General features: G+C 41.9%; 1 protein-coding gene across 1 annotated transcript in view; it reads right to left on the bottom strand.

Moving 5' to 3' along the window:
* Window positions 1-14,547, bottom strand: part of TPH2 (tryptophan hydroxylase 2) — a 530,115-nt gene that overhangs the window by 423,382 nt on the left and 92,186 nt on the right. The window contains exon 3 of the mRNA XM_077265292.1: window positions 5,430-5,613. Within this exon, the coding sequence (XP_077121407.1) occupies window positions 5,430-5,613 (184 nt within the window). The remainder of the gene's footprint in view (window positions 1-5,429; window positions 5,614-14,547) is intronic.

Genomic DNA, 14,547 nt, shown 5'->3' with positions numbered 1-14,547 from the left:
GATCCGTCGCACGATGGACGCGACGTGTGGCCATCCGTCGCGATCCGTCGCTAATACAAGTCTATGGGCAAAAAACGCATCCTGCGAGCACATTTGCAGGATCCGTTTTTTGCCCAAAACGACAGATTACGACGGATGCCAAACGACGGAAGTGTGAAAGAGGCCTAAGATCACACAGGTATATAAAAAAATCATCCAATCTCCATGCAGGTAAAGAGGATTAATTTTAATCTGTATTGTCATCCATATGCAGTCCATATGTCATCTATACAGCTTTGGCACTCCAAGGAACCACAGTGAGAGTCATAATCCAGAAATGGCGAAAACATGGAACAGTGGTTAACTTCTCAGGAGTAATCAGCAGACCAAAATTACCCCAAGAGCGCAGTGACAACTAATCCAAGAGGTCACAAAAGACCCCACAACATCTAAAGAACTGCAGGCCTCACTAGCCTCAGTTAAAGTCAGTGTTCATGACTCTACCATAAGAAAGAGACTGGGCAAAAATAACCTGCATTGTGGATCCAAGATGGAAACTAATACTGCGCAATAAGAACATAAAGGCTTGTCTCAGTTTTGCCAGAAAGCATCTTGATGATAACCAAGACTTTTGGGAGAATACTTTGTGGACTGAAGAAACAAAGATTGAATTTTTTGGAAGGTGTATGTCCCTTTACAACTGGCGTAAAAGTAACACAGTATTTCAGAAAAAGAACATCATGCTAACAGTAAAATATGGTGGTGGTAGTGTGGTGGACTGGAGCTGTTTTCCTGCTTCAGGACTTGGAAGACTTGCTGTGATAAATGAAACCAAAAAATCATGAAGGAGAATGTCCGGCCATCTGTTCGTGACCTCAAGCTGAAGCATACTTGAGTTATGCAGCTGGACAATGATTGAAAACACACCAGCATGGCCACCTCTGAATGGATTAAGAAAAACAAAATTAAAACTTTGGAGCGGCTGTCATGAATCCCAATGGCTAGGGATAGCACAGGACAAGCAAGGTACAAATATATAACGGACGAGCTCTAGGGTGATGGAACCTGGGCTGACCGCTGCCCTACGCCTGACAAACGCAACTAGAGATAGCCAGGGAGCGTGCCTACGTTGGTTCTAGACGCCACGCACCAGCCTAAGAGCTAACTAGCACTGCAGAGAAAATAAAGACCTCACTTGCCTCCAGAGGAATGAACCCCAAAAGGTATAGTTGCCCCCCACATGTATTGACGGTGAAATGAGAGGAAGGCACACACATAGAGATGATATATATAGGTTCAGCAAATAGAGGCCCGCTGTAAACTAGAAAGCAGAACGATACAAAAGGGGTCTGAGCGGTCAGCAAAAAACCCTAATCAAAAAACCATCCTGAGATTACAAGAACCCATGTGCCAACTCATGGCACATGGGGAGAACCTCAGTCCACTAGAGCTACCAGCTAGCATAGAGACATAATAAGCAAGCTGGACAAAAAACCAAACAACTGAAAATCAGCACTTAGCTTATCCTGAAAGATCTGGGAGCAGGTAGGCAGGAACAAAACAGAGCACATCTGAATACATTGATAGCCGGCAAGGGAATGACAGAAAGGCCAGGTAAAATAGGAAATACCCAGCCTCTGATGGACAGGTGGAAACCAAAGGCCGCAACCCACCAAAGTCACCCAGTACCAGCAGTAACCACCAGAGGGAGCCCACAAACAGAATCCACAACAAGCGGCCTAGTCAGACCCCTTTAAATTTTTCGCTCTTTGTTTCATTGCAGCCATTTCGTAAATTCAAAAAAGTTCATTTTTTCACATTAATGTACATTTTGCAAATTTAATAAAAAAGAAAAACTGAAATATCACATGGTCATAAGTATTCAGACCCTTTGCTCAGACACTCATATTTAAGTCACATGCTGTCCATTTCCTTGAGATCCTCCTAGGGATGGTTCTACTCCTTCATTGGAGTCCAGCTGTGTTTAATTAAACTGATAGGGCTTGATTTGTAAATGCACACACCTGTCTATATAACTTGGCACACTATAATCGTTGCGGTGAAGAGATTTAATGTGATCCAAAATACATACAGTAGTCACAAACGTTTCAGTCATCAAGAACTTCATCAATGTACTATGACTCATAGTACATTGATGAAGGTCTTGATGACTGAAACGTTTGTGACTACTGTATGTATTTTGGATCACCAAAATCTCTTCATATCTTCATAATCTCATAGTCTATGAGGTATAAGAGATAATTCTCACAGCAAATTTTGAAATGCTCAGTCTGTACGTTATATCTGGTATGGTAGATGCCAGACTTTAGAAGCTGGTGTACCAAGAGCCAGTGTGCGGTCTTTTGGCGGTAGGACGCACCTACTTGTGCATCTTTTTTCATCATTTGTGCTAACGATTTTCCCTCACCTGTCTGTATAAGACCTCACAGCTCACAGTGCATGTCAGATGAAAGGAAAATCATGAGGTTAAAGGAACTGGCCAAGGAGCTCAGAGACAGAATTGTGGCAAGGCACAAATCTGACCAAGGTTAAAACAGAATTTCTGAAGTACTCAAGGTTCCTAAGAACCATAATCCTTAAATGGAAGAAGTGTGGGACCACCAGAAGTCTTCCTAGACCTGGCCATCCAGCCAAACTGAGAAATCGTGAGAGAAGAGCCTTGGTGAGAGAGGTAAAGAAGAACCCCAAGATCACTGTGGCTGAGCTCCAGAGATGCAGTAGGGAGATGGGAGAAAGTTCCACAAAGTCGACTATCACTGCAGCCCTCCACCAGTCAGGTCTTTATGGCAGAGTGGCCCAATGGAAGCCTCTACTCAGTGCAAGACATATGAAAGCCCGCATAGAGTTTGCTAAAAAACACATGAAGGACTCCCAGACTGAGAAATAATATTCTCTGGTCTGATGAGATGAAGTTAGACCTTTTTGGTGATAATTCTAAGTGGTATGTGTGGAGAAAACCAGGCACTGCTCATCACCTGCCCAATAAAATCCCAGTAGTGAAACATGGTGGTGGCAGCATCATGCTATGGGGGTGTTTTTCAGCTGCAGGGACAGGACGACTGGTTCTCATTGAAGGAAACATGAATGCGGCCAAGTACAGAGAATTCCTGGATGAAAACCTTTACCAGATTGCCCTGAACCTCAGACTTGGCCGAAGGTTCACCATCCAACAAGACAATGACCCTAAGTACACAGCTAAAATAACAAAGGAGTGGCTTCAGAACAACTCTGTGACCATTCTTGACTGGCCCAGCTAGAGCCCTGACCTAAACCCAATTGAGCATCTCTGAAGAGACCTGAAAATGGCTGTCTACCAACGTTCACCATCCAACCTGACGGAATTGTAGAGGATCTGCAAGAAAGAATGGCACAGGATCCCCAAACCCAGGTGTGAAAAACTTGTTGCATCATTCCCAAGTAGACTCATGACTGTACTAGCTCAAAAGGGTGCTTCTACTCAATGCTAAGCAAAGGGCCTGAATAATTATGACCATGTGATATTTCAGTTTTTCTTTTTTAATAAATTTGCAAAAATTACTACATTTCTGTTTTTTCAGTCAAGATGGGGTGCAAAGTGTACATTAATGAGAAAAAAATGAACTTTTTTGAATTTACCAAATGAAACAAAGAGTGAAAAATTTAAAGGAGTCTGAATACTTTCTGTACCCACTGTATGTACAAGAAGAAACGTGGTCAGAGGCTGTCATAGTCTGGCTATGACGGAGTTATATAGCAGAGAATTTTTAGGCATTCTCCGTTCCAGGCAAAGATTATAGTCAGCCAACTGCATACATCTTGTTGATACCGGTACTGAAAAAAAACAGTACCAGTGTTATCAGCGTTGTGTGTCCGTGTGACATACTTGTGCACATGTGATATATGATATACATATTTTTTAAATAATCTGAAGAAGACTCCGGGATGTTGGAGTCGCGTTGTTTTATCCTTTAACTCCTAAATAAATTATTATATTTGATTTCCACGAGAATCTTGTGATGGAAGCGCCGACAACTATCTGGGTGTTTCTCTGTCTATTGTGCACGTGTGCGTCATCCTTGTGGCATCCATGTGCCATCCGTGCATACGTGTGCAGAATCCGTGTGCCCTCTATGTGCTGTTAATATGATACGTACCGGAATAAAATGCCTTGCAAAAAATAATGATTTCTATGTGTTAAAGGTTTGCAAATTTTCCAAAGATTCTAGATAGATAAATAGACAGACGAACAGACAGAGATATAGATAGATACATAGATAGACATCTAATTTCACAACACCAGTGCACATTGTAAAAATAGCACCCTTTAGTGCCTTTAATGTTGACCTAATGTTACAGTTATTAACCTAATAAATAATTAAATGAAAAAAATGATATGGTTCCCTCACCCTTTTTTATGGAACCAGCAAAGGTAAAGCAGAAAACTTAGAGCTGATGTTATCAGGCTGTGAAGGTACATGGATATTGGGATATTCCCAGCCAAAAAATATCAGCCTGCAGCCGCCCCAGGAGTGGCGCATCACATTAGATGCACCAATTCTGGCGCTTTGCCTAGTGTATTGGCAATTGAAGTAATGGTAGTTTGGGTTGATGTCAGCTGTGAATTGTCCAAAAACACAGCTGACATCAAGCCCTGGTGCTAGTAATAGAGAGGTGTCTATCAGGCAATGTTCCTACTCTTCACAGTCACTGGATCTCGCTGAGCACAACGTGAGCCATGAGTGGCTGCCGCTAAAGCCTATGGAGCCTAAGAACGAGGCTCCATAAGCTTTGGATGACGGATTCGGGGAAATTCGTGGGAAGCGCTGGACGTGTGTTGTAACTTTTACATATAATAAATTAGTGAATGAGGGACAGTATCTTGTTTTTATTTATTTATTTTTATGTGGTTCAGATTTCTATTTGTGGACTACGTTGGATTCCGTGGACTATGTCGAACCTGCATGAGACCTCTTTTTTTATATAAATCGGTGAACCTGAGAAAGAGTCGGGAAGTTTTTTTTAACTAAAGTATTTTTACTTGCGTGTTCTTTCTTCTTAGTCCTGGGTTAGTAATCGGGGTGACTGATAGACACCTCTCCATTACTAATACCAGGGCTTGATGCCAGCTGTGTTTTGGGGCAATTCACAGCTGATATCAACCCCAATTACCATAATCACAATTGAAAACTGATTGAAATAATAGGTCACTTTCTGATGCCAGATTCCCTTTAAAATCAGCAGGTCAATTTGCAAAAAAAAAACTGAGGGGAAAAACTTATAGAAAAGTATTGTGTCTATTGACCCTAAATGTCAGTTTGTCCTTCTACTAATGGTTAAAGCAGCATAACACCTAAATATTTCTAAAAAATAATTACTAATGACACCGCTATAAATGAATTCTTAAAACCTTATCATACTGAAACATGTGATTACATAAGCAGAGGCCTTGCCTTCATCTTCTCGCCATTTTATTTCTGCAGGGTTCAAGGAGATAACATTTGGCTGAAGCTTTAACAGATTAATTAATTCCTGGGCTTTTTTCTTCGTACATTCAAATTCTGCGTAGACCTCTGCCTCAGAGCTGTCATTTTTGGACTTTCTTGATTCTATGTGAATAATGTTCACATATTTTTCCTGAGGAAACAAATATAAAAGACAGAGAATTTGAGAACAAATAACCACCCCTATTGCTTTATTAGAAATGCCATTTCTCTCCGAATATACAGTAAATAGTTGCCATGATGAACACTGCAAGCATAAAGCTGGAACTTTGTTCTTTCATGGAGCTTGTGTTGTATGAACTGGTTTGCATATGTACTGACACAAATCTACTAAATGCTAATTTTGTCCCATTTCACCTATCCAGCTATTCTGCAAAACTTGGCATGAATCCAATAGCGCTCTACAAGCTGCTGACTCTTCCTGCTCTACCCCTTCTTTCTCTTATTATTTGTGATAGCAGAGAGGGAAGGGATTCAGGGTGTACAAAGAAGATCAACATCAGAAAAAAGGAAAGCATTTAAGTTATTATGGAGGGCAGATCATACCGGCTACAGATAGGATATGATCTTTCGTAAACTGTAAAACATGAAAATCACTCGAGAAGTGAAGCTATATTGACACATGGGGACTAGGAAGATGGCACCACATGCAAAAAAGTTTAAAATTAGGATCAGGTTACAAATTACATATGAGGGGACCAAAAACAAATGAAGAAAAGAATGCCGATTGAAGCCTGGTCAATAGAATTCAGTGATACTGCTATTTTGCATTTACATGTCCTATTTCTTTAACCTCTTGCCTCCATAGTCGATTTCCTTTTTTGTTTGCATTTTTTGCTTCCCTTCTTCCAAAAGTCACACCTATGGTATTTTTTGTCAACATGAGGGGTATGAGGGCTTGTTTTTTTGCAGGATGAGTTATAGTTTTGAATAATGCCATTCATTCGACCATACAATCTACTAAAAGAAAGGAAAAAAATCTAAATGGAATGAAATGGTGGAAATATGCAACCCTGTGTTCATTGTATGGTAAAATTGCCAATAATTCTCCTGGTCAGTATGAGTCGGTCCAACTGCAATCCAACAAAAGATCGGATTGCACTCAGACTAATGTTATTTTATGGAGCCGTGTCTGAGTTTGAGTTGGTATTCAGATCGCTCTCGGACATGTAAGTCAATGAGTCCGTGGATAACATCAGAGAGCACCCAAATGACATCTGTGTGCAGTCAGTTTTCCACAGACTGACAGAATGGAGATGGAAACATAAATTCTCCATTTTCTCCTCATCCAAGAGAATAGAAGCTCTAGGAGCACACTATGATCAGACTCTGATCAAACTCTAATCAGAGTGTGATTAGCATAATCAGACGGATTCTCTTTTTTTGGTTTTTTTAAATAAAATTCAGAAGTTCGCAAAAAAAAACAAATTGCGTTTTTGTCACTCTTTTTTGAGATCCAAGATCTTTTTAATTATTCATTCATGTCGCTGTGTGAGAGCTTGTTTTTATGTACGGTGAGATGACAGTTTTGATATCATGTTAAGGTACAATTACCAGTGTGGATCTTCTGATGTGACTTGCAGTTAAAAGTGTCCCCGCATTCAGAACATACACTGCTCAAAAAAATAAAGGGAACACTTAAACAGCAGAATATAACTCCAATTACATCAAACTTCTGTGGAATCAAACTGTGCACTTAGGAAGCAACACTGTTTCACAATCAATTTCACATGCTGTTGTGCAAATGGAATAGACAACAGATAGAAATTATTGGCAATTATCAAGACACACTCAATAAAGGAGTGGTTCTGCAGGTGGGGACCACAGACCACATCTCAGTACCAATGCTTTCTGGCTGATGTTTTGGTCACATTTGAATGTTGGTTGTGCTTTCACACTCGTGGTAGCATGAGACAACCTCTACAACCCACACAAATGGCTCAGGTAGTGCAGCTCATCCAGGATGGCACATCAATGCGAGCTGTGGCAAGAAGGTTTGCTGTGTCTGTCAGCGTAGTGTCCAGAGGCTGGAGGCGCTACCAGGAGACAGGTCAGTACATCAGGAGACGTGGAGGGGTCCGTAGGAGGGCAACAACCAAGCAGCTGGACCGCTACCTCAGCCTTTGTGCAAGTTTGAACAGGAGGAGCACTGCCTGTGCTCACAGCCCAACACTGTGCAGGACGATAGGCATTTGGCACAGAACACCAGGATTGGCAAATTCGCCACTGGTGCCCTGTGCTCTTCACAGATGAAAGCAGGTTCACAATGAGCACATGTGACAGACGTGACAGAGTCTGGAGACATGGTGTGGGGTGGCATTTTTTGGAGGGCCATACAGCCATCCATGTGCTCGCCAGAGGTAGCCTGACTGCCATTAGGTACCGAGATGAGATCCTCAGACCCCTTGTGAGGCTATATGCTGGTGCGGTTGGCCCTGGGTTCCTCCTAATGCAGGATGATGCCAGACCTCATGTGGCTGGAGTGTGTCAGCAGTTCCTGCAAGATGAAGGCATTGAAGCTATGGACTGGCCTGCCCATTCCCCAGACCTAAATCCGTTGATCACATCTGGAACATCATGTCTTGCACCATCCACCAACATCACGTTGCACCACCGACTCTCCAGGAGTTGGCGGATGCTTTAGTCCAGGTCTGGAAGGAGATCCCTCAGGAGACCATCCACCGCGTCATCAGGAGCATGCCCAGGCATTGTAGGGAGGTTATACAGTTACATGGAGGCAACACACACACAACTAAACATAATTTCCTTATCTTGAGGCATTTCCACTGAAGTTGGATCAGCCTGTAATTTGATTTTCCACTTTGATTTTGAGTATCATTCCAAATCCAGACCTCCATGGGATATTCATTTCGATTTACATTGATCATTTTTATGTTTTATTGTTCTCAACACATTCCACTATGCAATTAAAAAAGATTTGCAACTAAAATATTTCATTCAGTGATATCTAGGATGTGGTATTTTAGTGTTCCCTTTATTCTTTTGAGCAGTGTATATATACCTGATCCCCAATGTGAGATGTAGAGTGTGTGATCATGTAAGGAGGACTGGGAAAATATTCTCCATGCCCAATGCCCAATTACCCAATGGATTTCAGGAATGCCGAATTGACATTCGAATTGGAAAGGTGATCATCTTGCATGTTGTGTTGTGAACTGTATTTTTGGGCTGCCTCTAGTGGTCACAAGCGGTACTGTGTAGTGTTGTCTTTCTGCAGGTTGGCAGCATCAGCTGGTTGGTTTCCTATTTAGCTCACCTGGATACTCAGTTCCTTGCCTGCTCTCAATGTATTCAGTGCTCTTCAGATTCCTTGTGACTACCTTGCTCCCAGTCTCTCCAAGACAAGCTAAGTTTTTGTTTGTTTATTTTTTGATTATCAGCATTCATCATGTTTCTTGTCCAGCTTGCTAAGATGTGATTTCCTCGCTTGCTGGTTGCTCTAGGGGACTGAGTTTCTCCCCCCACACCGTTAGTTGGTGCGGGGGTTCTTGAAATCTCAGTGTGGATATTTTGTAAGGGTTTTTTACTGACCGCACAGACCCCTTTTCTATTTTCTGCTATCTAGTATTAGTGGGCCTCATTTGCTGAATCTACTTTCACCCCTGTGTATGTGCCTTCCTCTTACCTCACCGTTATTATTTGTTGGGGGCTTCTATATCTTTGGGGATTATTTCTCTGGAGGCAAGTGAGGTCTTTCTTTCTCTCTAGGGGTAGTTAGTTCCTCAGGCTGGCTCGAGACGTCTAAGATTTTAGACACGTTCACCGGCTACCTTTAGTGTGTTGGATAGGTTCAGATTTGCGGTCAGTCCAGTTTGCCACCTCTCTAGAGCTTGTCCTATGTTTTGTTACTTAGCTGGAGTATTTTGTGATCCTCAACCACTAAGGATCATAACAATGTTGCCTTCGTTTTCAGAATCGGGGCTGATAGCTGTAGGAATTTCTTCCTCTTTACAACGCTGATCTGCATTCAAGCACAGATCTTCCTTGCCAATATACTATATAACTGCAATTTTTACGTTGGCCAGATCAGAAGTCTGGGATTCTTCTGTAACCACTTTGGTATCTTCAGTACAACCATTTGGATAAAGAGAACTGTGATATTTCAATGGTAAATTTCTGGAACCATCTACAGACTTCAGCGTATAACACTTTTCCACCTTTATCTCCTTATAGAAATCTGTTTGGTTTTCTGAACAATCTTCATCTTCTCCAGTCAGCAGCTCAATGATCTTGTTGGCGAGGTCAAGGATCTTCTGCTCATTGTTTTTCTCACGTATCAGTGACTGATGAGATGTGATCATATCTTTTTTCTTTGGCACATAGTCCTCTCCCTTTCCATACTGAAGCCTCAGAAAAAGGACCGTGTTTGTGATGCACGGAGTGATTATGATGACAGCCACCTGACTTCCCCAGCTCAGGGTCCAGGCCTGCACAGCTCCAGCTCTCCACTCTCACAGATGTGACAAAGCCTCAGCACCCTTGTTAAGGTACATATAACATTTGAACGTATTTTATTACAATTTTTTTTAGCAAGATGTGATGAAGGAAAAACTACAAGTCTGGCATTTTAATTTTTTTTTCACTTTACCAAATTTACCATATACCGTAGTTTAATACATTTTATATTTTGATAAAATTGACTTTTAAGACTGTAATAATATCAAATGTATTCAGTTTACATGTTTTTTTTAAATGGGGAAAATAGAGGCAATTTGAATTTTCACCATATATATATACATATATATATATATATATATATATATATATATATATATATATATTTGTGAAGACTTGTTTTACTTTACTTTTTATCCCGCCTAGCAATCTGAACCTTGGACAGTTGAACACTTGGATTTCGAACATAGATACAGTGTCTCTGGCAATCCAATACATTCTTATGAAAAAAGAGTTAAAATTTAGTGACATGTACATTTTTCTACAACTGATATTTTATCTTCTTATTAAGAAGTAAAATCTGTTCAAAATGTTCACAAAATTCTGCAATAGATTTAATTTAAAAAAAAAACTAAATGTTAGTTAAGAGCATAAAGTCGACATTAAGATGTAATTGGGCTTCGTGAATCGAAGACACTGAAGATAAGGGTCATATTGAGGTGATTTTGTTTAATTAGACAGTTACAAATGTAGCTCATCTAACATTTGGGGCCATATTCATCTATACACCTGCTCTACTGGAAAAGTGCAGCGCTATCAATCTACTAAATGACAAGCCTCAGGCAACAGGACTATTGGAACCTATCAGAAATTCAGGCTATTGCCTAAACATTGTAGAAGAAGTTCTTTATCTGTAATTCTCCACATGCAAAGAAATACAGACATGGATTATTCAATACTTCCCAAAACTATATTTAACTGTCAAATTAATAACTGTACTGCCTAAATCACTAAGAGAAGATCCCGTCACATCGGGGCATTAGAGTCTTAAATTTATGACCATAGATAATCATTGAAACAGATAACCAAACACTAATTGTATCCTGAAAAGTGTCAACCAGGATAGTGAGAAGTAATGAGTGCCCCAAACATAGGTAATACAACCTCCACAAACACATATATCTTTGTTTCTATGTTTTTTGTCTTACTACAAGCAACTGACATATCACTCAGCCTCCTTAGATTTAATATTGGATGCCAGGTATCATTTTGGCCAACTGCTGCCCCTAGTTCACTGTTAATAGTGTGATAGAAATATATATATCATATAGATCTCACTTGCATGTATACTCCTTTAAATCATATATACTTACATAAAGACAAATATATATATATATATATATATATATATATATATATATATATATATATACTCAGCTAGTTTATAATCAATGGTTTAAAATGGCTGACATAAACTGATGTAAGCCAGACAGATTGTATGGGGTTTCCCATGCAAAAGTGGAACAACGCCAGAAGTATTAAGTGCTGATCAGATGTCTCAACTCTGTCCTAGATGCAGAAAGATGCAGAGAGCTCAATTTTAGTTGCTTAATCAGCATTCATATGTGCATTAATCACAATATTCCATATATGTTTAGATAACCAATGACAGAGGAGCTAGACAATATGGTAATTAACTAGCGACCCCTAACAACCCCTAACCACTCCTTTCTATATGCAATTATAAAACTATGTATGTACAATAAAGTATCAGTATTGATGGAATGCTTTTCTGTCACAATGGTGTACAGTCCATTCTTGATGAGCGCTCAAAATACTCAGTCTTATTGGGAACGGCTACAGCACACACAGGGATAAATTTATCCAAACCAAATTTCCATATCAAATGGCGCCTACCGCGAGGCATGGATGAAACACACGGGACCCTGCTGACCGGAGAGACGGAGGTGTTGGCCACGGCCTTGGTTCACGGGACGGAGACTGCGCAGCTCCATAAGTAAGGTAAGAAAATGTTATCATCTTACCTGAAAGTCCCCTGTGCCCAGTCCGGGTCTATACCTCTTGCCGGTCAGGTGTGGTCACCACCGCATTCCCAGGTAGTGTAAAAAGTCCAAATCCTGTATCCAACAAACCCTGGGATATAAGTCAAGGTTTCTGCTGTGTGCCGTGTATGTGTTCTTTGTTTGTGTAAGATCCGGGAGAAGGAAGGAACGGTGACTGTTTTGCTTGTGGGTGCTGGGTAACAGACCGCAGGAGGTCAACTCGCTCAATAAGTTATTTCAGGATTCCCGTGCAACAGGAAGAACAGATAGTCCCGGGGACAGGTGTTCCCAGCTCCAGGCTCGGGTAGTGATAACTTAGAGGGCTACTGCAGATTCCCGTAGTGCCGGCGAGCCAGTTAGGACGACCGGACCGGGGTGGTAGATTTCCCGCTTGTTGTGTTTCTCACTCAAGCAGCCCGGGAACAGGTGTGCCCAGTGCGATTGGCAGTAGTCTGTTCCCAGCGCAACCTGCACGTGTCACAAAATAATAAAGGGGCATCTCCCGGATGTCTGTATCTGTTTCTGTTTGTGTCAAGTATCACTGCTTTAAGAGCATACAATTGTAAAAGAAAGGTTTTTTTTCTCTTTTCTGAACTTCCCCTTTTCCCCTCTGCTAGCAGAGATATATGCCTTGTAAATCACACTGTCACATCTGTTTGTTTTCCTGGCTGTTTCTGCAATGCAGACTATGGTGTAGCTATTTGTGAAGAAATGAAACTAAGTGCTATCTATCATTTTTGCTGTGACATACGTGTTCTGAGATACGTGATTTTAGACATTGGATACAGCGGCATAAGAAAAGGGGAAGTGTCATGAATCCCAATGGCTAGGGATAGCAAGGGACAAGCAAAGTAATACAAAATATCGGACGAGCTCTAGGGTGATGGAACCTGGGCTGACCGCTGCCCTACGCCTGACAAACGCAACTAGAGATAGCCAGGGAGAGTGCCTACGTTGGTTCTAGACGCCACGCACCAGCCTAAGAGCTAACTAGTACTGCAGAGAAAATAAGACCTCACTTGCCTCCAGAGGAATGAACCCCAAAAGGTATAGTTGCCCCCCACATGTATTGACGGTGAAATGAGAGGAAGGCACACACATAGAGATGATATATATAGGTTCAGCAAATTGAGGCCCGCTGTAAACTAGAAAGCAGAACGATACAAAAGGGGTCTGAGCGGTCAGCAAAAAACCCTAATCAAAAAAACCATCCTGAGATTACAAGAACCCATGTGCCAACTCATGGCACATGGGGAGAACCTCAGTCCACTAGAGCTACCAGCTAGCATAGAGACATAATAAGCAAGCTGGACAAAAAACCAAACAACTGAAAATCAGCACTTAGCTTATCCTGAAAGATCTGGGAGCAGGTAGGCAGGAACCAAAGCACATCTGAATACATTGATAGCCGGCAAGGGAATGACAGAAAGGCCAGGTAAAATAGGAAACACCCAGCCTCTGATGGACAGGTGGAAACCAAAGGCCGCAACCCACCAAAGTCACCCAGTACCAGCAGTAACTGTTATGACCCCAATGGCGAGGGTCTCAGAGGAACGTGGAAGTCTGCAGAATACAAAAATCCAGCTCATAGGGCAGTGGTAACTGGGTTGACCATATATCTACTCCTAACGCCAACACTAGAAGTAGCCGGGGATCATTCCTACGTTGATTCTAGATGACACGCGCCAGCCGGAGAATCTAGCTACCCCTAGTAGAGGAAAACAAAGACCTTTCTTGCCTCCAGAGAAGGGGACCCCAAAGCTGGATAGAAGCCCCCCACAAATAATGACGGTGAGGTAAGAGGAAATGACAAACACAGAAATGAACCAGGTTTAGCACAGAGAGGCCCGCGTACTGATAGCAGAATAAAGAAAGGTAACTTATATGGTCAACAAAAACCCTATCAAAATCCACACTGGAAATTCAAGAACCCCCGAACCGTCTAACGGTCCGGGGGGAGAACACCAGCCCCCTAGAGCTTCCAGCAAAGGTCAGGATATAGATTTGGAACAAGCTGGACAAAAATACAAAACCAAAACAAATAGCAAAAAGCAAAAGGCAGACTTAGCTGATATAACTGGAACCAGGATCAGTAGACAAGAGCACAGCAGACTAGCTCTGATAACTACGTTGCCAGGCATTGAACTGAAGGTCCAGGGAGCTTATATAGCAACACCCCTAACTAACGACCCAGGTGCGGATAAAAGGAAAGACAGAAAAACCAGAGTCAAAAAACTAGTAACCACTAGAGGGAGCAAAAAGCAAATTCACAACAGTACCCCCCCCTTAGTGAGGGGTCACCGAACCCTCACCACGACCACCAGGGCGATCAGGATGAGCGGCATGAAAGGCACGAACTAAATCGGCCGCATGAACATCAGAGGCGACCACCCAGGAATTATCCTCCTGACCATAGCCCTTCCACTTGACCAGGTACTGACGCCTCCGCCTGGAGAGGCGAGAATCCAAGATCTTCTCCACCACGTACTCCAACTCGCCCTCAACCAACACCGGAGCAGGAGGCTCAGCAGAAGGAACTACAGGCACAATGTACCGCCGCAACAAGGACCTATGAAATACATTGTGAA

The sequence above is a fragment of the Ranitomeya variabilis genome, chromosome 5 (genome assembly GCF_051348905.1).
Source record: "Ranitomeya variabilis isolate aRanVar5 chromosome 5, aRanVar5.hap1, whole genome shotgun sequence".
Lineage (NCBI taxonomy): Eukaryota > Metazoa > Chordata > Amphibia > Anura > Dendrobatidae > Ranitomeya > Ranitomeya variabilis.
This window is presented reverse-complemented; position numbering and strand designations above follow the sequence as displayed.